Source organism: Eubalaena glacialis, chromosome 2 (assembly GCF_028564815.1).
Source record: "Eubalaena glacialis isolate mEubGla1 chromosome 2, mEubGla1.1.hap2.+ XY, whole genome shotgun sequence".
NCBI lineage: Eukaryota > Metazoa > Chordata > Mammalia > Artiodactyla > Balaenidae > Eubalaena > Eubalaena glacialis.
The window spans coordinates 72,540,867-72,564,628 of NC_083717.1; the positions used below are offsets into that span (position 1 = coordinate 72,540,867).

At 46.1% G+C, this 23,762-nt stretch overlaps 2 protein-coding genes across 4 annotated transcripts in view; one reads left to right on the plus strand and one right to left on the minus strand.

Moving 5' to 3' along the window:
* The window catches only part of APH1B (aph-1 homolog B, gamma-secretase subunit), a 267,402-nt gene that overhangs the window by 152,076 nt on the left and 91,564 nt on the right, over positions 1–23,762 (minus strand). The window contains exon 7 of one of the 2 annotated variants that reach the window (XM_061180221.1): positions 10,856–10,921. The exons of the other annotated variant lie outside the window; for it this stretch is intronic. The gene's annotated coding sequence lies outside the window, so the exon portion shown is untranslated. Of the gene's footprint in view, positions 1–10,855; positions 10,922–23,762 lie in introns of those variants that run through there. 2 annotated transcript variants of the gene reach the window in all.
* CA12 (carbonic anhydrase 12) overlaps positions 1–23,762 on the plus strand; it is a 59,122-nt gene that overhangs the window by 787 nt on the left and 34,573 nt on the right. For both annotated transcript variants that reach the window (XM_061180219.1, XM_061180218.1), the window contains exon 2: positions 7,297–7,317. In XM_061180219.1, coding sequence (XP_061036202.1) covers positions 7,297–7,317 — 21 coding nt within the window. The remainder of the gene's footprint in view (positions 1–7,296; positions 7,318–23,762) is intronic.

A 23,762-nucleotide genomic window follows, 5' to 3' on the forward strand; every position in this document is an offset into this window, starting at 1 on the left:
GGGCGTGCTGAGCAGCCTCTTTACCAGGGAGGGTTTGCACAGTGGTGGGTGCTTTTCTTTGGAGGAGAGGCTCTTTACCATTGTTTCACCTCCAAGTCAAAGGAATGATGCATCCCATCCTTAATCGTTATTTTTCTCCAGAAGGGCTCTACTTCTGGTACGCGTGTGTGTGTGCGTGCCCTGAGACGAGCATACACAGCTTATTTCTGAGTGTAATGAGGGCTTTGAACCCTGAAGGGCTGGAGGCTGGTGGTGCCCGGCCAGTAACAGGAGGAGGTGGAGGGGCCTCATCTGTAGGCTCAGGTCTGGGCAGTGAGTTGCAGAGAGCAGCCAAGGTCAGGGCTTTTGCCTGCCTCTCCACAGCTGGGTGAGCGCTTTTCTGGGGCAGTAGATGGTGACTTATGGAAACTTCCCGAGTAACGCATGGTGGCTCCTGCCCTTGACAGTTTGTCCCAAGTTGTACGGACATGTGTAGGTGCGACCATTCCTGGACCCAGGCTTGGTTGAAACACTTATAGAAGGGCCCAAAGTGACTAGAATGGCTGACAATCTGTCCTCCCGGGCTGGGTGGTGGCAGTCGGAAGTTGGTCCTGCTCAGCGGCATGAAAGCTGGAGCCCCCTCCCCTCAGAGGTCACGGTGCCCATGGGGCAGGGCAAGGGGAGGCAGGGGGAGCCTGGCTGTCAGCAGCTTTGCCATTCTTCTTGATTCAGTTCGAGACCACTAGCTGGCATGAAATGCTTGGTAGTGTCTTCCTCATCTGGTGGGGCAGAAGGTGGGTGGAAGAAACTAGTTACATAAAAGTGGAAATTAATTTATAAAACTGCATACTTTGACACAGATTCCCCTCTGAAGAAAACTGCCCTGAGACCCAAAGTTTGACTTGAAAGAGCTCCAAGCTGCTCCAGGACGAGAGAGAAGCCCTTTACTGGCCCTCTTTCCTGAAAGCCTGTTACTCCCCTCACTCTGGGGGCAGCTCCCCCTCCCCCCTCTGCCTCTCTGACCTTCCGTACCCTCCTCTCCCCCTCGCTCTTCTCCCTTCCCCCTTCTCCCAGTTGGGCTGGGGAAAGTTTTCAGTAAAAAATCTACTTTCACCCCACACTGAGGAGCCACCCTGTTTACCCCTTGATTCTAAGAACACAGCTTTTATTCTGTTATGCCTCAGGCAGGTTTCTTGGCTTTTTAATTGCCTCCAGGGACAAGGTCAAAGCAAAACTCACTGAGGTGTAAAGTGTCAGTATTAAACCCAGGGTTTGGGGTGGAGGGGGGTTAAGCTGGGCAATAGGGTGAGAGTGTGGTCCGCCCTCCGCCTGGGGCACTTAAACTCCCAGCTGATGGCACTGGGGAACATCAGGGTTAGGGAGGGAAGGGGCATAATAAGGTGAAGCCTTGCATCTTCCAGACATAACCTAGGAATTCTCAGATGCTGTAGGGGAACATTTCAATGAACTCTGCAGAGCCTGCTTTGCCTGAGCCTGGTGTGGAGAGCTGGGCAGCCTTGGGCTGCATGGATGTGGGTTCTAGCACCCAGGACAGGAAGCAGGCAGGGCCCTGAACCCCTGACCCAAACCTTTGTAAACATCATTTCCTCCGCAGGCACCCAGGACATTCTCCTTGCCCAGTATAAGCTGGGTCTGCAGGTTCTAACAGGCATCCAGCTGGGCCTCCCGAGGCTCCGGATAGAACAGATGACCTTCTTGGAAAGGGAACAGTGCTCCCAGGAAGCTACTGAGGTGTAACCGCAGAGGCCTTTGCCTGGCCTGCCTGTGGGGTCAGTTTAATTCTGTGAAGACCCTTGCCCCTAAAGCTAAAGGTGGGAAACCAGGAGGGGACATTTCCAAAAAGCAAAGGGGCACACTTCCTTTATAAAATCTTCCTGCCTTCAGTTCTGGCTGAACTGAATGAACCAGGCTGGGCCCTGACCTTCATCCAATAAGACCCCCTGACTCAGCCCACCCTCCCCTTCATTTTACCATGCTTCTCCTCCCCAGACTCCAGCTTCTGAGCCCCTCCAGGCATGGCCCTTTATACCCAAAGCACCAAGTCCTGAGGGCCAAGCAGGTTCGCTCAAAGGAGGGCAGGAAAGATTGCTCTGATGCTGCTGCTTTCTAAGAACAACTCCCCAGTCCTGTGTCACCACCTGAGCCCTTACAGTCCCTGATGCACTCGATCACACTGGGCCCTGAGCTTACCAGAGTATTATGCTGATACCTCATCTGAGGATGAGAGCTGCAACAACACGGAAACCACAGCTTAGCAAGCTTTGGGGAAAGTAGCAGAAGATGTAGGTTATTAAGGCCATGATTTGATTTTGGTGCAGGTGCAATTAAAATTTCTGGCCAAGGCAGGACTGCTCAGAGGTAGCACGTGTTTTTCCTGGTGGCCTTCAGGATCACCAAGTGGCCTATGTCTCTCAGGGAAGCAGTGAAGACAAACTTCCCCGTTCTTTGTGAGATTTTACAACCTGGGCCTCCAAGTGCTCTGCCTGGCTAAGTGGCAATCACCTGGCTTCCTTTGCCTCTGAAATCCATGATTCTATTTTAATAGAAGCCCTCAAACAGAACGCTGAGGGAAAATGTTCAGAAAAGAGGTTTGAAGTCTTCTGTAGCTTGGTTCCAAAGCCAAGCTGTTTTGTTCCTTTTCACTACTGTTTCAGTAAAAGGCTAGCAGTGAACTTGGGGGTCACATACAAGTTTGGGTGCCCCACGGTTCTGGATGTCTTCATCCAATTGCTAATTCAGAGGAGGTTAATTTGGGGACTATTAACTCCCATCCGGTCCATAGCAAGTTTCAGGGGGTCTGTGGGGCCCTGTGTACTTTCGCCGTGAGCATCTTTGCCACAAGCACTTTCGCTGCATAACTAATTGACCCATAAGGCAATTTTGCTGTAGAAAATAAAATAATAAAAAGTAAAAGAGGGATATCAAGAGGGACATAATGAACAGAAATAGAGTCACAGATGTAGAAAACAAACTTATGGTTACCGGGGGGAAAGGAGAGGGGAGGGATAAATTGGGAGATTGGGATTAACATAATACACACTACTATATATAAAATAGATAACTAATAAGGACCTGCTGTATAGCACAGGGAACTCTACTCAATACTCCGTAATGACCTATATGGGAAAAGAATCTAAAAAAGAGTGCATATATGTATGTATAACTGATTCACTTTGCTGTACACCTGAAACTAACACACTGTAAATCAACTAAACTCCAATAAAAATTTTTTTTAAAAAGGAGATAATGAAACATAAGAAATAAATAACAATTTAAAAGACTTTATTGCAAAATAAAAAATATTTGAATACATTTAAAATGTGTGTAGATTCATGGCAATACTGTGCAAATAACTGATTTTATTTTGTGGGTTGTACCTAAGTATTTGTCTTCCAAGTCTTTCATTCATAGTATTTTATACCTTTTTCTTTTTCTTTTTTTTTTTTTGGTTTGTTGATTCATCTCCTCATTCGGTAGTGCACTTTTTCATTCTTGCTAACATTTCTTCCTTCATTAAGAGAGGTATCAGTTTCCAAATACAAGGGTGCATGTTTGTACCTGAGCTTTGTGTTGCACTGTGAAAGCCTCTACCCTGTGGTGTATTCTTGGCATCTTGTCACATCTCTAGTGACAGATGTTTCCAAGTTCTGTGGGAAATGTTGGCTCAACTCTGCACCTTCGAGGCCCTTGGCCTCTTTCTCCTCCAATGTAGTGTGTTTCAAAATAAGAAACCAACTCTTGGGGCAAATGATCGTCATCGGTCAGCTGGATAAAGCCATCAATAACATCACTAACTGGAAGAAATGCTAATGCATTTCAACCAGTGGAAACCAAACTGTCAAACCAAAACTGTCAACTAGTTATTTGATCTTTCACAGAAAAATTGTCTTAATGCCAATTAATTATGCAGCAGCGAAGATGTTTATGGCAAAGAAGCTTACAGTAAAAAAAAACAAAACAAACAAACAAAAAAACACCTAACATGGTTCTATGGACCTCCTGAAGTTAACTGTACATGAAATTTTCTGTGTCCAAGCTTATGGGCATTTTTTAAATTAATTTTTATTGGCATATGGTTGCTTTACAATGTTGTTACTGGGCATTTTTAATGAGGAAAGGTCCATAGTACTGATCAAATACTCTAAGGGGTCTGGACTCCCCCCTCTACCCCAAAGATTGGGAAGGAGACTCGAAGAGTCTCTAAGTTCTTGGGAAGTGATGGGAAATGTGGAGATATGCTTCTTAGCAGGCACTGATCTTCCACTTCGCCTTGTGGACTTTCATTTTCTCATCTATAAAACAAGGTGTCGGGTTGCAGGTATGTGAAAGAGCCCTCAATCCATCTCTTCCAAAGTGGGATGTCAACAAATAATGCCTAAACCAAAGCAAATCATGAAGGCACAACATGGGCACGTTTTATAGAGATGAGATAACGCCAAAAGAATCATTTTAAAAGAATTCACAGTGGTTGCCATAGGGAGCAGGAAAGTGACTAGGGAGTGTCAGGGGACCAATATTTTTATTAAAAGCCTTATAGAGCCATCTGACTCTTTAAACCATGTACAAGTGTAATTTGAAAAAACTGCCAATTGAATTTGAAAATGAAAAAGACCGAGGCAAAGAATTGAAACAGAACAACAAAAAAATAGGACATTAAACCAGCTTACAAAGAAAAAACAAACAAAATCCTCTTTTCGCTTTTCAAAACCACCACTGGCTTGAGTAGGAAATGCCCAGTGGTAAGTGACTACCAGATGGTTGGTCAGGTAAGTTTTACTGCAAATCATTCCCAAGAGAGAAAGGAGATGTGAGTCTTCCTCTTGCATCAGTACCCTGGTGGGCCGAGAATCTCAGAGGCACTGGGAGAAGCTGGGAGGGAGGGACATAGGAGTTGAACAGTCCCCCTCATTGTGATGTGTCCCGAGACACCCTGAGTCTCAGTTTGGGGTCTCGGGCTTCTAATGGAGATGAAGAGGGAGGTGTGCCAGCAGGGTAATGAGAGCGCAGCTCTGCAATGACTTTTTAAAAACTGAAGTATAGTTAATGTACATTGTCAGTTTCAGGTGTACAGCAAAGTGATTCAGTTATACATATACCTATATATTCTTTTTCAGATTCTTTTCCCTTATAGGTTATTACAAGATAGTTCCCTGCGTATAGTTCCCTGTGCTATACAGTAGGTCCTTGTTGGTTATCTATGCAACGACTTTTAAAAAAATTTTTATTTTATATTGGAGCAGAGTTGATTAAACAATGTTGTGTTAGTTTCAGGTGTACTATGCAATGACTTTTTAAAACTATGTTTTGTTGTCGGCACAAAGGGCTTTTATGAGTGAAGGGTGTGGAGTGGGAAGTGATAGGTGACTTTCGTTACATTCCTGGCAGGACCTCTCCTCCACATTGCCACTGCCCCTGGAATTCTAACTCAGATGAGGGTGGCAGCTTCCTCAAAGAAAAACTTTCCTTTGGGGATTAGTTTTCTCCTCTTTATGTACTGAGGTGAACTCTTCTCCAGCCTGTGTTGTTAAGTGGGAAAAAGCAAGATGCAAAACAGGGTTTCCCGTATGTCAACATTTGTGTGCAAAAAAGGCGAGAGGGGGGGACAGAATACAGAGACCTGTACGTGCAGTCACACTCTGCAAGTGTTCCCATCAGCTGGTGAAACTGACTAAGTCTAATGAAGCAGGGAGTTCGGGTGGCAGGAATCGCTTTCACTGTGTACCTTTCGGTGGCTTTCGAGTTTTGAGCCTTGTGACTTTATTACCCAAATTTCCAGGTGATGAAATTTGGCTTCTCTAAGATATATGGGAGGCTTCTGATCAAGAAGCCCCCTCCCTAACCCCTGGGCCCCTGCACAAAATCACTGCCTTGTGCTTTGTCTCCCCTGGGAGCACAGTTGCTCTGAGAAGCAGTTGTTCTGACACAGACTCCGAAAAAGCTTTTTGGTTTTTTTTTTCTAATTAAAAAAAATTTTTTTCTTACAGTTTCATTGAGATATACTTGACACACAGCACTGTATAAATTTAATATGTACGGTATAATGATGTGACTCATATGCATCATGAAATGATGATCACAGTAAGTTTAGTGAGCACCCATCATCTCATATAGGTACAAAATTAAATAGAAAAAAATTTTTTCCTTCTGATGAGAACTCTTAGGACTCTCTTAACAATTTTCATATGTAACGTCCAGCTGTGTTAATTATATTTAGCATGTTGTACATCGCATCCCTAGTACTTATTTATCTTATAACTGGAAGTTAGTACCTTTTGGTCATCATCATCCAACTCCCTCTGCCCTCACCCACTGCCTCTGGTAGCCACCAATAAGACCTCTTTTTCTATGAGTAAGTTTGTTTGTTTTTGAAGTATATTGACCTACAACACTATGTTAGTTCCTATTATACAACATAGTGGTTTTTTTCTATACATTTAAAATATGTCACCATCCAAGGATATCAGTTACTGACTATATTCCCCACACTGTACATTTCATATCAGTGACTCGTTTATTTTGCAACTGGAAGCTTGTACCTCTTAATCTCCATCACCTATTTCTATCCTCCCTCCATGCACCCCTCCTCTGGAAACCACCTATTCTCTGTATCTCTGTTTCTTTTGTTACGTTTGTTCATTTGTTTGGATTTTTAGATTCCACATGTATGTGAAATCATACAGTATTTGTCTTTCTCTGATTTATTTCACTTAGCATAATACTCTCTAGGTCCATCCATGTTGTCACAAATGGCAAGATTTAATTCTTTTTTATGGTTGGGTAATATTCCATATATATATATATATATGGAATATATATATGTGTGTGTGTGTGTGTATATATATATATATATATATATATATATATATATATATATATATATCACATGTTCTTTATCCATTCACCTATTAATGGCCACTTGGGTTCCTTCCATATCTTGACTATTGTAAATAATGCTGCAATGAACATAGGGGTGCATATATCTTTCCTAATTAGTGTTTTTGTTTTCTTTGGATAAATATCCAGGAGTGGAATTGCTGGATCATATGGCAGTTCTGTTCTTGATTTTTTTGAGCAACCTATATATCAATACTGTTTTCCATAGTGGCTGCACCAATTTACATTCCCACCAACAGTGCATAAGGGTTCCCTTTTCTCCACGTTGAAAAAGTTTGAAGTTCTGGGCATCCACCTCCTTTTAATTTCACCCATTTAAAAATAAAATCTGTCATGTTTTCTCTAACTTGTTCAAGCTCAGTTGTGCTTACTTGCTTTTTTTTTTTTTTTTCTTCTTTGCAGGATCCACGTGGACCTATATAGGTAAGTAGAGATCTTAAATACTTTTTTGAGGAGATGAATGTATTTAATGAGAAAGTCAGAAACTTCTTGACCTGTAGAGATTATTTTGGGGGGTTGGGGAGAGCAGTTCTGGTATTGTTAAAAGAGGGCACAACGTCCTCTTTAAAGACTTGCTCCACACAGGTCTCAGACAGCTCTTTCTCCAAGGAGCTGAGCCTGCTTTGTGCATTTGAACTGCGAGTCACAGAGTAAGGCTTTCAGATTCCTGCAAACCGCCCAGGTGAGGGTGCCCAGGTTACCTTCAGACTGCAAGGGCCCTAGGCAAGAGAGTGCCCTTCTCCTCTGTAGGACATTTATTCTACAGTAAACAAAGAATAAAGGGTTCCTTTCTGAAAGTTAGGCTCAGGCCCGAGAACTTAAGCTGCCAGTGGGTCTAGAATTAACTTCTCGTTGCCATGTTTGTAAGCAAGCAGTGGACCAAGCAGTGATGGTCAGTTGTTAGTGAAAGAGGAATGCTTGTCTTAAATGGAGAGACAGGGACATCAAGTCTGCAAAAAGGTTTCGAGATAAGCAGCTTGAAATCGGCTTAGCTCATGTATTGCAATGAATGGGAAATTTGGTCATCAGCTGGAGTGGGGATGGGGGTCAAGCTCTAGGGTCCACTGGCAAGCGCAGGAATGTTAATAATGTCTTGTTTGGAACTGAGTGACGAGGGATGTGCAAGAGAGATTGTTATGGGGAGCAGGAGGGTGGAACTGGCCTCGTTGGCACAGGAGGGGTGATGACAGGCAGGGAAGTTGATTACTACAGAGGAAGCAGAATCCAGAGAAAGATCTGACTTGGATTTGCTAGTTAGCCTTTGGATGTTTGTTAGCCCAAGAGGCATAGAAAAGTCCCTAAGCTAATCAAGCAGCTACCTCCAGGCCAAGGTCTCCTTGGCTCTAGCATTGCATGGCTCCACTGCTACTAACATCCCTTACGTACTTATTATGGGCAAGGCATGTTGCTAAGTGGGTGGGTAATTAGAAGCATAGGCTGTGGTCTGTAGATGGGAATTACTTAAAGCTCACAATTCAAAGCAGAATATAATAGGTAATAATAGCAGATAACAAGTAAACGATTCAGTGCTCTGATGGTTCAGAGGAGGACAAGAGTACTAGGGCTAGATGGTCAAGGAAGGCTTCCTGGAGGAAGAGGGTTTTCAACCGGACCTTGGAGGATGGGGAGGATTCAGTACGATGGGAAGGAAGTGCTATTGGCCAAGTTGATGATGGTATCATATGAATGGAGGCAAGAAAGAGCAAGATGGCATTTGAGGGAAAACATGTAGAGAAGTCGTTACAGGGGAGGGATGGACTCTAAGGTCAGAAAGATAGGTTGGGTCATGTATTAAAAGACTGCAGCAGGTCTATAAGTAAGGATGCTGGCCCATCTCCCATTTCCAAGCTATGTTGTTAAATGAAAAAAGCCAGGTATAGTATGTATATGTGGCACCATGTGTGTACAATGTAACTTTGTGTTTGCACAGAATTTTTCTAGAAGGATTCAGGAGAAACTGAAACAGTAATGGCCCCTGGAAAGGAGTACTGAGGGACTAGGGGTCAGCTCTGGGAGGGAAGAGTTACTTTTCACTGTCTGTAAAGTTTGAATGTTTATCCTGTGCTTGCCTTACCAAAAAATGCAAAATACTAAAAAAAAATTTTTTTCAACAATATTTAGCTAATACTTTAAATTATCCCAAAATACAGAGAGAAAAACATGAGACACAGCAGGCCTTCCCCCCGCCCCAAACACTAACATTGTGCAACAGGAAGGCACTGTTGCTGTTCTAAAGGCCTATATTAGACTTTCTACTAATGGCACCAACCACAGGGTTGCTGTGAGGATCAAATGGTGAGATCCATGTGAAACGGGCTAGCATAGTATTGATACTTGTTCTATAGTAAGCACCCAATAAAAGTAGACTATGACTATTATTATCAAGATACATTGTTTTCTTGGAATAGATTTTTACTCCTCTCAAAAATAATAATAGTTTTGTGTCTACACGTTTTATTAATATGAGAAGGCAATTTGACGCCTGTGTATCTCATCATCATTTTTTGGAGTTGAATGTTATTTCCCTCACTACCACAAATAAAAGCTTCATGTATGTCCACCTTTTGGTAACATGTTGTTAAAGCTATAATGATTGCATTGTGTCAACAGTATTCTATTATACTGAGAGTGTTGTATGGACTTCTCTAAGGTGAATATATTTCATTAATAAATATTATTCTAAATTAAAAAAAAAAAAACAGGGGCAGCATGGAGGGGGAGGCCAGGCTCTTCCCACTTTGTCCCATGGATGGAGGGGCGGGGAAGGGGGTAATTTCCATTTTAAGGAGAGTAGGGGGTGGTAGGTGGTGGAAGAGGAAGGATGGGAGGGAGGCCGGAAGGTGTCTGGCCTTTGAAGAAACCCCATTCTGTGTCTTAACGTCCAGTTTATAGTGGCAGCAGTAAGAGGGAAGGGTAGGGCAAGAGACCTGACAAAGGAGGAATCGGTGGAGTCTGGGCATCAGGGCCCCTTGGGCAGGTTCAGTGTGTGGGAGGAGACAGGAGCTGTGTAGGCATGGAAAGAAGGCGGGACTCAAGTTCTGGACCTTATCCCATATGGTCTGGAGGAAGCACGTGGGCCCTCGGGGTCTTGCTTTCTCCCCATCTGTGACCTGGGGAAGGGGTTGTCCAGATCAGTGTTCCTCAAGCTATGGCTTGGGCTCACCTGCATCAGAATCACCTGGAATGCCTTCCAGATGTACAGATTTCTGAGCCGCAGCCTGGACCTGGGGGAGAGAGGGAACCTGAAAAACTTGTCTATTTCAGGTGATTCTTATGCACTCTGTTAGAGAACCTCTGACCAGATGGTTCCCAAGACCTTTCTAGCCTGAGTGAGAGGTAACTTGCCCCACACCTCTTCTACTGGCTTCCCAGGTGGAGTGGAGACACAAGTCACGTCTCCCCAGGGCTCCCTTCGTCTGTGGGACAGTCCCCCTGGGCAGGGCAAGGAAGTTACAGAGAACAGAGAGACACGGTGTCAAGGTGTAGGAGGAAAATCTTACTGCCACTTAGGCATGACACGGTGCTCCCCAAGAGAGGGCCTTTCTGTCCAGCCATACCGACCAATCCAGAAGCATTTCTTCCTGACCATTAGCGCTGGCCAGCCCTCTGTCCTTCCTGCGTACAGTTAGAGCAGCTCTTTGCTGAGGAAGCAGAGGGCAGAGTCTAAAGATGCATGGCATGCATGGGGGTGAGCACAGAGGCAAACCTGGGTTTTTATTAGTGAAATGAGCACACGTGATGTGGAGTCAGGTCAGTGGGGGCCAGTGAAGCAGGCAAACAGGTCCAGGCTGGCAGCTGGCACTTGTGCTTGGAGTCACACAAGTAAACAGAGAGCCTGGCATAGGTGCCAGGGGGGAGAGGGGAGAATGGTTTCCAAACAATACAGGCTGCACCGAATGGGGCAAGTCCAACCCAAGGCCACGTGCTGGTTTTCCCAGGGCGCAGACCTCAGCTACTTTTCACATCGATGCCTCTGAGTCATCCTGCTCCGCGGGCCTCTCGCTTCCAGGAACACATGATAGGACTTCTAGAAGCACATGGAAAGAGAACTCGAGCCCCATCCCCCCTCCACACTGAGTCACCAGGCTAACCTCCCGGATGGCCCCCTGCAGACAGGAGGACCATCTGGCAGCCAGGATGGAGCCAACCCTGCCCCTGAGTGCTCCTCCTGGGTGGCTGGAGCAGCAGCGGGGTACGTGTTGGCATGTGCTGGGTCAGTGCCCTACCCCCTGCAATCAGCCCCAAGTCAGTCCTGCTGAGCCACCAACTCTGAAATAGAGGGCAACTGCAAGTCAGGCTGACACGCGAGAGAAGGCTGAACTCCAGTCTGCTCAAGTGCATCTATGCTGTTAGAAGGCAGGATAGCGGGCGCCCTTGGGGTGCGGAGGTGACTGGAAGCAGGGGATACTGGTCACGTTTCGTTCCTTGACATGGGTGCTGTGTTCAGTTTGTGAAAATCCATCAAGCTGTTCACTTACGATACGTGCACTTTTCTGTATGTATATTATATTCAATAAAAGAGTTAAAAAATTCCAGCTGGCTGGGAGAGTCATCCTTACCCCAACAGATTTTTCAGCCCTCCCACAAGAAACAACCAAAAAACCCTCAGTGTGTTCAAAATAACAGAGCAACCAAAAGGAATGACTGTATTGAAACTAACAACCCAAGAACGCATCATGTGAGCAGAGAACAGAGGTGGGGCTCCATCCCAGAGGATGCCAGACACTGCTCTGGTGCTCCTCCAATGTGAGCTAGTTCAGAAACACACAAATACCACTGTTCATTATTTGGGAGAAATAAGACAAACCTTCACGGGAGATGAGATGTAAGGGGAAGAGCAAGCCAAACCCCCCCTCCTGGTGGGTGAACGAGTCCCACTTCTCCCCAAGTCAGGGCCCCACAAGGCATCCACCAGATCAGCCCCTCCATCCTAGATCAGGGACTCTGGAAAGATGGCAGCTTAGCCTGGGGGTGCCGGGCGCCGGGCTCGTAGGCCCTCCTGCCCAGCTTCTCGGTCCCGGGCTCTGGCAGAACTCCCTGTGACCACTGCCACCGCATTCCTTAACTGCTCTCCTTTCTCCCAGACAATAGAGGCTCTGTCTTAAAGAATTTCCTTTGGGAATTAGGAAGGGATCCTCCATTGGGGCGAACCTCATTGGTTCTCCAGGCTCCCACCTCCACCCCCCTTCTGTCCTGAATCTGCTGGAATATTAAGTTACTATAAACAAACTATCTCTGGGGTTCAGGACATCCTTCCCAAGCTAGAACAAGACATGGAACACATGCAAGGAAGCTAGGAAGCTTTACTTTTGTAGTAGGCAAAGGCACCGTGTGACCTTCACACTCAAAGACAGTATAAAAAACAGATTAAGTTAGAGCTAAAGGGAGAACTTAAAACAGCAGTTAGGGAGCATGTGCAATTAATAGGCTGATTTTATTAAGGAGAACTGTCGTCTTTACCAAAGGTAGAGGCCTGGCCAACTCACAATACCCCAGTGACTTCTCCCCCGCTCTCACTGCCATGCTGAGGATGAAGGACAAGAGGCACAAAGCACTCTTATGGGAAAGAGGGAGAGAGAACAAAAAAGGCCAGAACATGTTTTTCATACCAGGGAACTGAATCCCTAACCCCTGTGTCTTGGGGATTTCCCTTGAGGCTTAGCAATCCAACCCGCTGTGATTTATTAAATCTGTGCTATAGTTCCAGTTACTTCTAATTGAAGTTGTAACATCCAGGGTCTGCCTGGATGTGGTGTGGTCTACCCACTCGTCATGATTTCTCATCTTTCCTGAGTTGCAGAATTGAGGTTTGTGTGTTCTGGAGGATCTTGGCCTGTAGCTGCCCAAATGCCTGCATTTTCGTGTTCACAGCTGGCCTTACCAGCTGGATGAAAAGATAGGGAAGCTAGCATTTGTTCCTAAAGGCGGGTGTAGTGTCACGGGGGGTGAGACAGAAAACCAGGAGGAAGAAGTGGAAAGTGTACAAAGCCCAGAACCAGGCAGACCTCCTGGAAATAGCAGCTAGGCCACTTTCTGGATAAATGGTCTTAGGAAAGTAACAACCTGTCTGGACCTCGGTTTTCTCAACTACAAAACGGGAGCAGTAATAGCATCTACCTCAGTGGCACCTGGATGGGCAGCACTGACATCACCTGGGGCTCGGGATGCCCTTCCCAAACACTCAGAACTACAAGTGAAACTCATGGGGGGAGCCTGGGAGGAAAAACCCAAACCCTTCACCTCCTGTTCTTTTAGCAGCAAGAAAAGCACCATATATGACAGTGTTAGAAACGCAAATTCTCGGGCCCATCCCAGATTTACCTCCAAATCAAAAACTCTGGGGCTGGGCCCAGCAGTCTGCTTTAACAAGCCCATCAGGTGATTCTGATACACACTCAAGTTTGAGAACCTCTGCTTTGCTTCAGAGTCATGGTGAGGATTAAATAAGATAATACACAGAAACAGGCTCGCAGTGCCTGGCGAATAGTGAGCACGTGTAGCTAATCATCTTCTTTCCCTTCACTTTACAGAGTTATGGTGGAATTCTATTAGCTAATAGATGGGAAAATGCCTGGTAAACTCCACAATACCAAACAAACCTGAGTTTTGTTAGAAAGGATCTACTTCTTCATGCTTTTCTGAATTGCCTGAGTTTTTAACAGTGAGGAGGTATTCTTTTTATATTCTGAACAAACAAAAGGAGTTTCCCTTGTGAGAAAAAAAGTGATTGAGCAAAAAACCCCAAGGGCACCAAGCCCTTGTCCCACGGGCCTCACAGGCCAGAAAGTTCTTCCCAGCCTTGTCCTTCAGACCAGGGGTCGAGTTGGAGCTCATTACCCTGGCACTTCCCTGGCATCTAGGGACCAGATATCTGGTTCCATAGCTGTGGCCACCTCAGCCATGCAGCTGAAGTCACTGGAGCATCCCCTGCCTCCCTGCCCAGCCCACGGGGGCAGGGTGCTACTCCCCCCTGAGCCTCTGGGCTGAGCCTTGATTTAGGGTTCAGGAGTGGAGCTGGGAAGAAATCTGGGGCTGGGCTACTAGGGCTCTGAGCTACGTAAGTCCAGCCCCGTGCAGGGACTGTCACCCACCTGGGGCAAAGACAAGCCTTGGAACTGCGGGCTGAGAGTTGGCTGGCGAGAGCTGGGAGCAGGTCCTGCCAGGGGCTCCATCAGGCCTCTGGCTGTGCTCAAACTTGCCCTCTCTGCTTCATGCTGGTCTCAAGCCCCAGGCATTCAGGTGAGGGCAGGGCACAGCCCTCCAGAAGCCAGTTAAAGCCCTTGGCAGCCCATCCCCAGCAAGGGGAGAGAGAGGAGCCCGTGGGGTAAACCAGCTTAGAAGAAAGATCGAAAGCAAAAAGGCTGAATTCAGAGCAGGTGTGTGAAGGCGCCCCGGGCAGAGACTAGAAGGTCTGGTTTTCCATGAAGAAGAGAATGGACCAGAGACTGTCTCAGCAGGCTCCACGTCTCCTTGAAGGGAGTAGGGGCCCTCTCTCCTGGTCTGTTACTGTCTTCCTCTGCAGGGGCGGCCACAGGGGTGAAGGGTGCAGGCACGACTGCGGAGCCCAAGAGCACAGCCAGACTCTTCCCAGGGCCACACCGCATGGCCAAGAAAGAGAGCCAGGACCTGCTGTGGACAAAGACTGTATTTCATTGATTCTCAGATGCAACTTTTTTATTTTAGCATCTCTGTAAGTGGGATATATCTTATAATCCATGGCATCTAGAAGCAATGAAATATGGTAGCTGTTCCACAAATACTCACCAAGAAGCACCCTGTTAGATGCTAAGAGCACAGAGAAAGGAGCTGAAATGATTTAATTGATCAACAATTAAATAGTGAAACAGTAGGGGCAAGAAAATGTAAAAATAATGGCTAGTATGCATGCTGTCCAACATAGCATATAGGAATGATGGGGAAACATATTAGATTTTGAACTGTAACTCCTTTCAATTTTCAGTCAAGCCACAGTTCACTTACACTTTCTAGTGGTGTTGGACCAGTATTACAAGTATTTGTAAACAAAATAAATTAGGCGATTTTTTTTTTTGGCTGAGCCACACGGCTTGTGGGATCTTAGTTCCCTGACCAGGGATTGAACTGGGCCATGGCAGTGAGAGCACCAAGTCCTAACCACTGGACCGCCAGGGAATTCCCATAGATGGGCTCTTTTTCTTCTTCTTTTTTTTAATTCACAAAAGTATTCCTTTAAGGAACAAGCTTTCCAATGACCTGGCAAGCATTTAATTTTTGCCAACCAGGAAGGAAGAAATACGAGCTGCCACCTCCTCATGTCCATAAAGGTTGACTCAGAACTGACGTAACTGTCCTATGTGACAGTTTTGTCATTGTTAGAGATTTCAGTAATTAAAATGGGAAACAGAAGCTTAGGTTATTTTCCTTATCAAAACTATGTTCCTTGGAGCCACAATATTATGATGGTTTTCGTGCTCTTGTACATTGGATGTCTTAAGCTGAGTGCAGTTTAAGGGATCCTTTCTAATTACAGGAAGGTACTTCTTTCCTTCAACGCTGTGATCTGACCTGTGACAAATCTGTACTATACACTGTGTAAATGGCTAACAAGTCAATTGCAAACCAACTGAATGTGCAAATCTTAGTGCTGGTGCTGAAATCTCTTCAGAATAGTCATCATGGTCTCAAAGTTTGTTTCAAAATTTGCAAGCATCGAGTGTCAATCAAAACTGAAGATGAAACACTAATGAATGTTGAATTCTCACGCTTTAGGTGGACTTCCTTATTAGAGGTTTTGGTTCTCTGCTATTTTTACCGTACTGTTTCATTTACATTTCCTACATGCTAACTTCATTTGTGCGATTGAAATAAAATTGCAGTATAAAAAAAAAAAAGAACTGGCATGACTCTAAATAAAATGGCTCATTTAGCTCATCTTAACTTTTTAAATGATTTTGTAATCATTAACTTGTGACTAGATCAGCTGTATGACTTCTGGGTGAATAGGAGACCCATGTAGATCTCATAAGCATGCCCGTGGTTAGCTTCAGGGCAAATGGTCATGCTGCCCCCACCTTTTGGGACAGTTGGCTCAGAAAGGGCTCCTTGGTTATGATGAGGGTGAGATTTGCTTATAGCAGGGAATGGTGACACTGGCAAATGGTGCCTGGTGCTTTTGTAGGGAGGCCCCTCCTTGGTACTCCATCTTCTGGAAACTGCATGAGAAGTGGAGAAAGGAGAAAAGGTGACTGTGAAGGTTGTGGAACAAAGAGGTTTTGTAGCAGGTCTGAGGCGGTCATGCAAATGACTGTTTCCCCTTTTGGCTTTGGCCATCAGGAAGCCCAGAGGCAAACTGGTGATTCCAACTTGAGTAACTGTCTATTCTCCTATGACCTGCAAATCTAAAGGTTCTTCATTGATAGTGCCCTTCTAGTTTATAGGTATTTTTCATCATGATCCTGAGCCAAAACGTTATACAAATAAATTTCTGGAATTATTACCTAGAAGGGACCTGAGAGTAATGGTACCCTACACATGCATCACTCTTTTATTCTGCCCTCCTCCATGGATACCACTGTTTAAAAGGTTTAACAAATTAATCTATTAATGAAATAGTTTTCCCATTTGTTGTTAATCAAAGACAGATCTGAAAACCAAAGTTTTTAGTTAGCCCAAGATAAGGATTCACATTTATTCCACAAACATTTACAGAGTAAATACAAAGTGCCAAGTATTAGGCTAGGTGCTGAGGAAATGATGAATAAGGCATGAATAAGACTGAGAATCTGGGAGGAGACAATGAATTAGGCCTTACAAAGCAGAGAGATGAAGCACAGAAAAGAGTGCCCTCACCTAGTGTCTTGGGAAAGGATTAGAGAAGGCTTCCTGGAGGAGGTGATGTCTAAGCTGAGACCTGGAGGACATGTAAGAGCTAGCCAGGCAAAGGGCAGGGGTTGAAAGAGCCTTTGGGGTTAAGGGACAGATTGTGCCATGATCACCTAGGCTGGTAGGTTCTGGGCACTACCAAGGACCTCAGTGAGGAGGGAAGGGGCTGGGGAGATGGACCAGGGCCAGTGTGAGGGGCTCGGGAGCTGGCTGAGGAGTTGGGACCTCATTCTGGAGATAGCAGGGGGACAGCTGGAGCGTTCTAGGTGGAAAGCTGAGATAAGCGTTTTAGAAGGATCATTGTGGCTACAAAGTAAAGAGTGAATTGAGTGTGAAACACGGAAGGAAGGGGGCCAGAGGGATGCAGGAGAGGGGGATAGGGGTCTGAACCACGGGAGGGGCAATGGGGGTCCTGACCTGTTGATATAACTCAGCCAGAAACGTAAGACATCTAATGTTGTAACTGGCAGAAGCTGCCTGATTGTAGATGAGTGCCCATCTCTGTTGGGCTTCGTGAAGTATTCAAATCAGCATCCAGACTGCCACTGCTGCCTAGGTGGGACCCCAGTGGGGAGCACTGATGTAGCCAAGGCCCACACTCATTTACAGATGAGGCGAGGAAAACTCAGAGTTGTCAAGTGGCCCAAGCATGAGAAGCTGAGCCAAGACTGGAATTGTGTCTCCTGATTTCCGTCTCGTGTATTTTCCCAGTCATTTGGTGGATGCTCATTTTATGCCAGGCATTGTGTACCCTACACGACACATCACAACACTGTGCAAAAGCCATTGAGGAAATGAAGCCATTGAGGAAATGAAGCCATTGAGGAAATGCAGTGATTTTTTTGAAAAAGTAAATAATATAGACTTGCCAGAAACAAATTATGCCAAATTAACTTGCTTTTCTTCCCTACATCAGAGTAAAAGGCTTAGTGGTTAAAGAAAACACAATAGACTTAATACCTGTTGACATAAATAAACATTTGATATGGTTTCCTTGTGACACACTCAAGGGAAATGTAGATCAAAGACCAGTGTGGTTGCCAGGGAAAAAAATCAATACAGTCAAGTCATCATTACTGTAGGCAGCACACGGCTGGGAGAGATGTCAGGGGTCCTACAGGGACAGTCATGAATCAACACCGTTTTCGGATTCTTGGGAGTAGGATGGACAGCTGAAGGAGTGTGGTGGTTGGAATCGGAAAGATGAGAGTTGGAAGGAAGAACAGGGAATGGATGACACGTAAGTGAAGAAGAAAAGCAGATCAAAGAGAGTGGGTGGACCTGGGGGTGGGGAGAGGGGGAGGAAGCAGCTCCTGGTGAGGAACACCGTGTGGGCGCAGCAAGACAGGAGCCCGGGCAGAGACTGAATGAGGAGAGCCGCCTGCCCCGTGCTCGGTCCTGGTGATTCAGGAAAGAGTTGTATGCACGCATTTACACATGCACACATATATGTGCACGCATGCATCCACGTTCACGTGTATCTACATTCTTAGGTGTGTCCACACCCCCGACACTCACACCTCCATCTCCTACACCATGAACTTGGAGTGAGCCTCTCTGCTGGCTTCTGACCTACGGGAATGTGTGTTGACATCTCACTGCTTGGAGCGGTGCTTGGGTGAGAACTTACAGCCACCCCTCAGTCCCTCAGTGCTTCCTTTTGGCAGTTTCCCAAGAGCCCTCCCAGCTCTTGAAGAACCTTTTGGTGTAATGCTTAAACGTCTCTATCAGCAAGGATGGAGCAGGGAATGGTCCAGCACTGAGTAAAACTGAGCATGGAAGGTCTGAAGGGAAGACTGGGTGTGCAAAGATGTCTGGTCAGAAACCTTGTAACGCCGTGGGGAAAAAAGTGGGGAACTGCAGGACTTTAATGCTCTTCCTTCACTTAATTGCCTTGAGAAGCATAGGTACCTCCGGGGTTAGTAACCAAGTGCTCGCTCTCCAGCTAAGGCTAATGTGCTAAATTATCACTGGAGAATGTTTTCCTCCCTGGTCGTTTTTGAGCACGAGCCTGCTGCAAGCAAGGCAGTATTCGAGGGGTACGGGTTTGAGCAGGAGCCCTTTCTAGCCTCAAGGGGAGTTATCTAGAAGGAGAACATCATGCACACCGTGTGGGGAGTGACACCCTCCCCAAAGGGGCTGCTCGGGCAGAGGCAGAGAGCCTAGTCCAGGAGAGGTGCTGAGGAAACATTTGTTGAGCGAACGAGGAAAGAATGGTTTGTTTCTCTATTTACTTTTCGCTCTGGGAGTGAGGGAAGGCACCAGGGAGAAGGTGACACTTGATCTGGGATGGCAGGATTTCAGAGGTGAAACCAGTCTGAAACGAAACGCCACATCACCATGCATATCTCATTAGAAGTAAAAGGAGCCATGCAGGGAGCCCTAGATTTGTTTTCCGGTGAGGTGAAAGGGAGAACTTGCTCTAAAAGGTTGGAAAAAGGGGGCTGGGGAAGGAGGAATTGAGACTATTCCATTCAGAAGGGCCTGGGAACCAGCATGTCTTGTAAGTCCATCACAAATAGACACTACACTACCACGTTTATTCCTCCCAACAGCCCTGGGGTCCTGCCGGGTGGGTGCTGCCACTTTCATTTTGTAAGCGAAGCTCAGGGAATCTAAGAGATATGTTCAAGGTCACACAGCCAGTAGGTGGTGGAGCTGTGATTGGCAGCTTGGTCAATGGCTCCAAAGCCCTTGACCTTCCCACTGCACTTCACACCCCTCTGGAAGGGAGACAGAAGTAGCCTGGATGGGGACTTCCCTGGTGGCGCAGTGGTTAAGAATCCGCCTGCCAATGCAGGGCACACGGGTTCGAGCCCTGGTCCAGGAAGATCCCACATGCCGCGGAGCAACTAAGCCCGTGCGTCACAACTACTGAGCCTGCGCTCTAGAGTCCATGAGACACAACTACTGAGCCCGTGTGCCACAACTACTGAAGCCCGCGTGCCTAGAGCCCGTGCTCTGCAACAAGAGAAGCCACCGCAATGAGAAGCCTGCGCACCGCAACGAAGAGTAGCCCCCGCTCGCCACAACTAGAGAAAGCCCGCGCGCAGCAACGAAGACCCAACGCAGCCAAAAATAAATTAATTAATTTAAAAAAAAGAAGTAGCCTGGATGAAGGCTTTCAGGTGTGAGAAGAACCATCGAACAGCAAGTTTTCTCCCTAAAAGGGAAAACTGAGGGAGCAGCTTTAAATAACAGCAAAAGCGCTATAGGTTAGATATCAGAAAGGACTTCCTCTTTGTGAAAGCGGTTAAGTGAAGAATGGGCTCAACAGCAGGTCAATGTTTAGAGACCAGTCAGCCTTCACTTAGGTCATGTTCCCCCGTGGGTAGCTGCAGAAAGCTCACGTCTTTTACCAGATCCCCTCTTTTTGTTATTTCCAGACACCCCCAGGAATGTTTACAAGGTCACAAATCTCTCCATTGCTGCTTCTCCCCTCTAGCTCTGGACCATCGCCAGGGCTTGTCTGCTGGTCCCCTCTCACTACCTCATAACTGCTGCTGCCGCCCAGGCTCTAGATCCTCCAAAGGCTGCTGCTGGGGAGAACGTGAGGGTCAGGGTCAGTGGCACCCTGGCTGCTTACTGGCACTGTGACTTTGGGCACATTACTCAACCTCTGTGCCTCAGTCACCTCATCTGCTAAATGAGAACATAGTGCCTCTGTCGTAGAGTTGTAAGCATATAGAATGGGGGTTGGCGAACCATGGCCCATGGGCCAAATCCAGTCCACCACCTGTTTTTGTGAATAAAATCTTCTTGGAACAGGGCTACACTCACCTGTTCACATATTCTCTATGGCTGCCTTTTTTTTTTTTAACAAAAGCAGAGTTGGGTAGTAGTGACAGAGATCATACAGCTCACAAAGCCTAAAATATTTGCTATCTGGCCTTTTGTAGAAAATGTTAGCCAACCTTTGATATAGAATGATGCCTGGCACATAGTAAGTGCTCATTAAATGGTAGCTTTAAGAAAAACAACAACTCACTAGGCTTTGGAGTTTAACAAAATTTGACTGAGGTCCTGGGGTGACACAGGCAACTACAGCCTAAGAGGAAAGTCAGATGTCTCTGTCATCAGCACTCCACGAAGGCAATGATCATCCCTGTCCCTGGGGATTTCCCCTAGCATCAGGTCGTAGGCGCCAGTCTTGCTCTCCTGGCCTGGAGCCCTGACTGTGTTTCCCCTCCCCTGAGGTTAGGCCTCCATTCCTCTTTCCTGCCCCAGGATGACTGACAGCGAGAGCACCTCATTCTTTCTAGAAAAACATCCTCTGCAATGTGTGATCTGCTCTTTCCTTCTGCGTGGCCCAGCCGAGACAATCACAGTAGTCCAGGGCTTCTCAGCCTCTGCACTGTTAACATTTGGGGCAGGATAATTCTTTGTCTGGGGGCTGTCCTGTACACTGTACGACGTTTAGCAGCATCCCTGGCCAGCCCATCTACCCACTGAATGTCAGCAGCATTCCCCCTCGTGACACCAAAAATGTCTCCAGACGTTGCCGAACATCCCGAGAGGACAAAAATCACTCCTGAGAACCACTGGCTGAGTCTGAAATAACATCACAGGTGAGGCAACAACCTTCCAGTCCAAGACAGCTAAATCCATTATTTTAGAAAAACAGTGTTCTTTGCAAAGGCACAGACCAGTTAAAGATGCACCCAATTTGTATCACTGGATCACTAGACAGAACGCTTGGCACCTCAGCCTGAAACGCCAGCATTTGGACTGTTACAGCTGGGGCTGAGCTTTCACAGAAACGCTGGGTAGTTACCTGCCTCAAGTCTGGGTCACTAAGAGGGCTTATCCAAGCACTCTGTCCCGCAACAGGGGGAGTGGGACACATTTTTGGCCCCTCCCCCAGAATGTAGAAAATGCTTATGAACCGCCCCAGCTGCCCTGCCCCTTCCCACATGAAGATTTTCCATCCTCATCCGTTTTTTACATTCTACTCCCCCTCAAGTGACAGGAAGAAACTGCTAGCAGCTTTAAAATAACAGTCTATTCACTGATCCACTTATTCTTTTGACCAATCCTTAATGATTCCCTTTGTGGGCTGGTCACTGGGGATCAGAGACAATCAGGACACAGCCCCTGCCTTCCAATGCACTGAGAGTTGAGGGGCAAGCAGATGTGTAAACAGGTAATGACAACGGAGCAGATTAAGTCCTGTGATAATGTACACTGACCCTGGGGACACAAAGGTGGGGCAGAATTCCTATATTTGGGGGTGACAGTGGCTGTCAGGCTTCCCTGAGGAGCTGATTCTTGAAAGATAAAGGAGTTAGCAGGGCAAGGAGAGTGCGTGCATGTTTACGTGCATGGTGGTGTGCGTTTTAGGGATGAAAATGGCACTCCACTGCAGGCAGCAGAGCTCCGAAACCAGACGAGAGTGTGGGGTGCCATCAGAGAATCAGGATGGCAGCAGCCCAGTGTCGGAGAAGTGGTGGGGAAAAGATTCTCCCTGCGTCTGTGAGCAGAGGCTCTGACAGCTTTCGTTCCAGACTACCTTTTCAAAGATGTTTATGTAGCAAGTCATCTTACATAGATAAAGGCAGTGTCTCCTTCCAGGGCAGAGAGCAGATCTGTTTGCTGTCCAGTAAAATAATGTCTCTCTTGGAGGCAAAGGTTGGGCAAGTTTGCTAACCACCCCCCTTTACACACTGGGGTTTCCTAAGCTGAGAGGGATTCTCATTGTGTGGAGCAGCTTGCAAGTGGAGGCGTTACAAGGCCCTGGTTACATCACCCTATGGAACTGGGGCTTGAGAAACAGCTGCAAATGTCACTCTGCTACCCCTGTGAGTATTAAACTGTCCTTCGTCTCTGACTCAGGAGTCTCGTGTCTTTACCAGCATCCGTGAAACTGTGGCAGGCTAACTTGTTAGTCGGGGTGAAGTCTTAAGACTCCCACCCCCGCTTTGTGACACATGGTAGTAGGGGAAGCAAAGCCTAGAGAGGGGGGTGGGATCATGACGGGCTTGTGGGATGCACTCCAGACCTTGGGATTAAGCCTGAAGGCTTGAGGAGCCACTGAAGAACTTTCAGCAGAGAAATGTCTGGATCTGGATCTAGCGTAGGGAGTGGAGGGCTGGAGAAACAAGGCCAGTGAGGCCTACAGATACGGAGCTATGCAGCTGAACAGGGCTATGCCAGTAGGGGCAGATGAAGGCCAAGTTTAAAAGAAACTTAATTTGGTCCTTGATAGCTTTTTTTTTCCTGAACTGGGAGTCAATCTGGATAATCCACTGCATTTATTTGTGGCATCTCTTTAGACCTTTCATGCTCTTGACATTTCTGAAGCATACAGACTAGATATCACATAGCATGTCCTTCCATTTGGGTTTGTCTGAGGGTTTCTCATGAGATTCAGGTTGTCCATTTTGGCGCAAAGAGTACAGTATATACAGAAGTATATACTGTTATTATATATTATATATGTATACACACATATCTATATACACACATATATTCACAATGGAATATTACTCAGCCATAAAAAAGAATGAAATAATGCCATTTGCAGCAACATGGATGGACCTAGAGATTACCATACTAAATGAAGTAAGTCAGACAGAAAGACATGTATCATATGATATCACTTATATGTGGAATCTTCAAAAAAATGATACAAATGAACTTATTTACAAAACAGAAATGGACTCAGAGACATAGAAAACAAACTTATGGTTACCAAAGGGGAAAGGAGGGGAGGGAGGGATAAATTAGGAATTTGGGATTAACAGATACACACTACTATATATAAAGTAAACAACAAGGTTCTACTGTATAGCACAGGGAACTATACTCAATATCTTGAAATAACCTATAATGGCAAAGAATCTGAAAAAGAATATATATGTATATATATACACACACACGTATACATATACACACACATATACATATATACACACACGTATACACACACGTATACATACACACACATATACATATACACACACATATACATATACACACACGTATACATATACACACCCACACATATA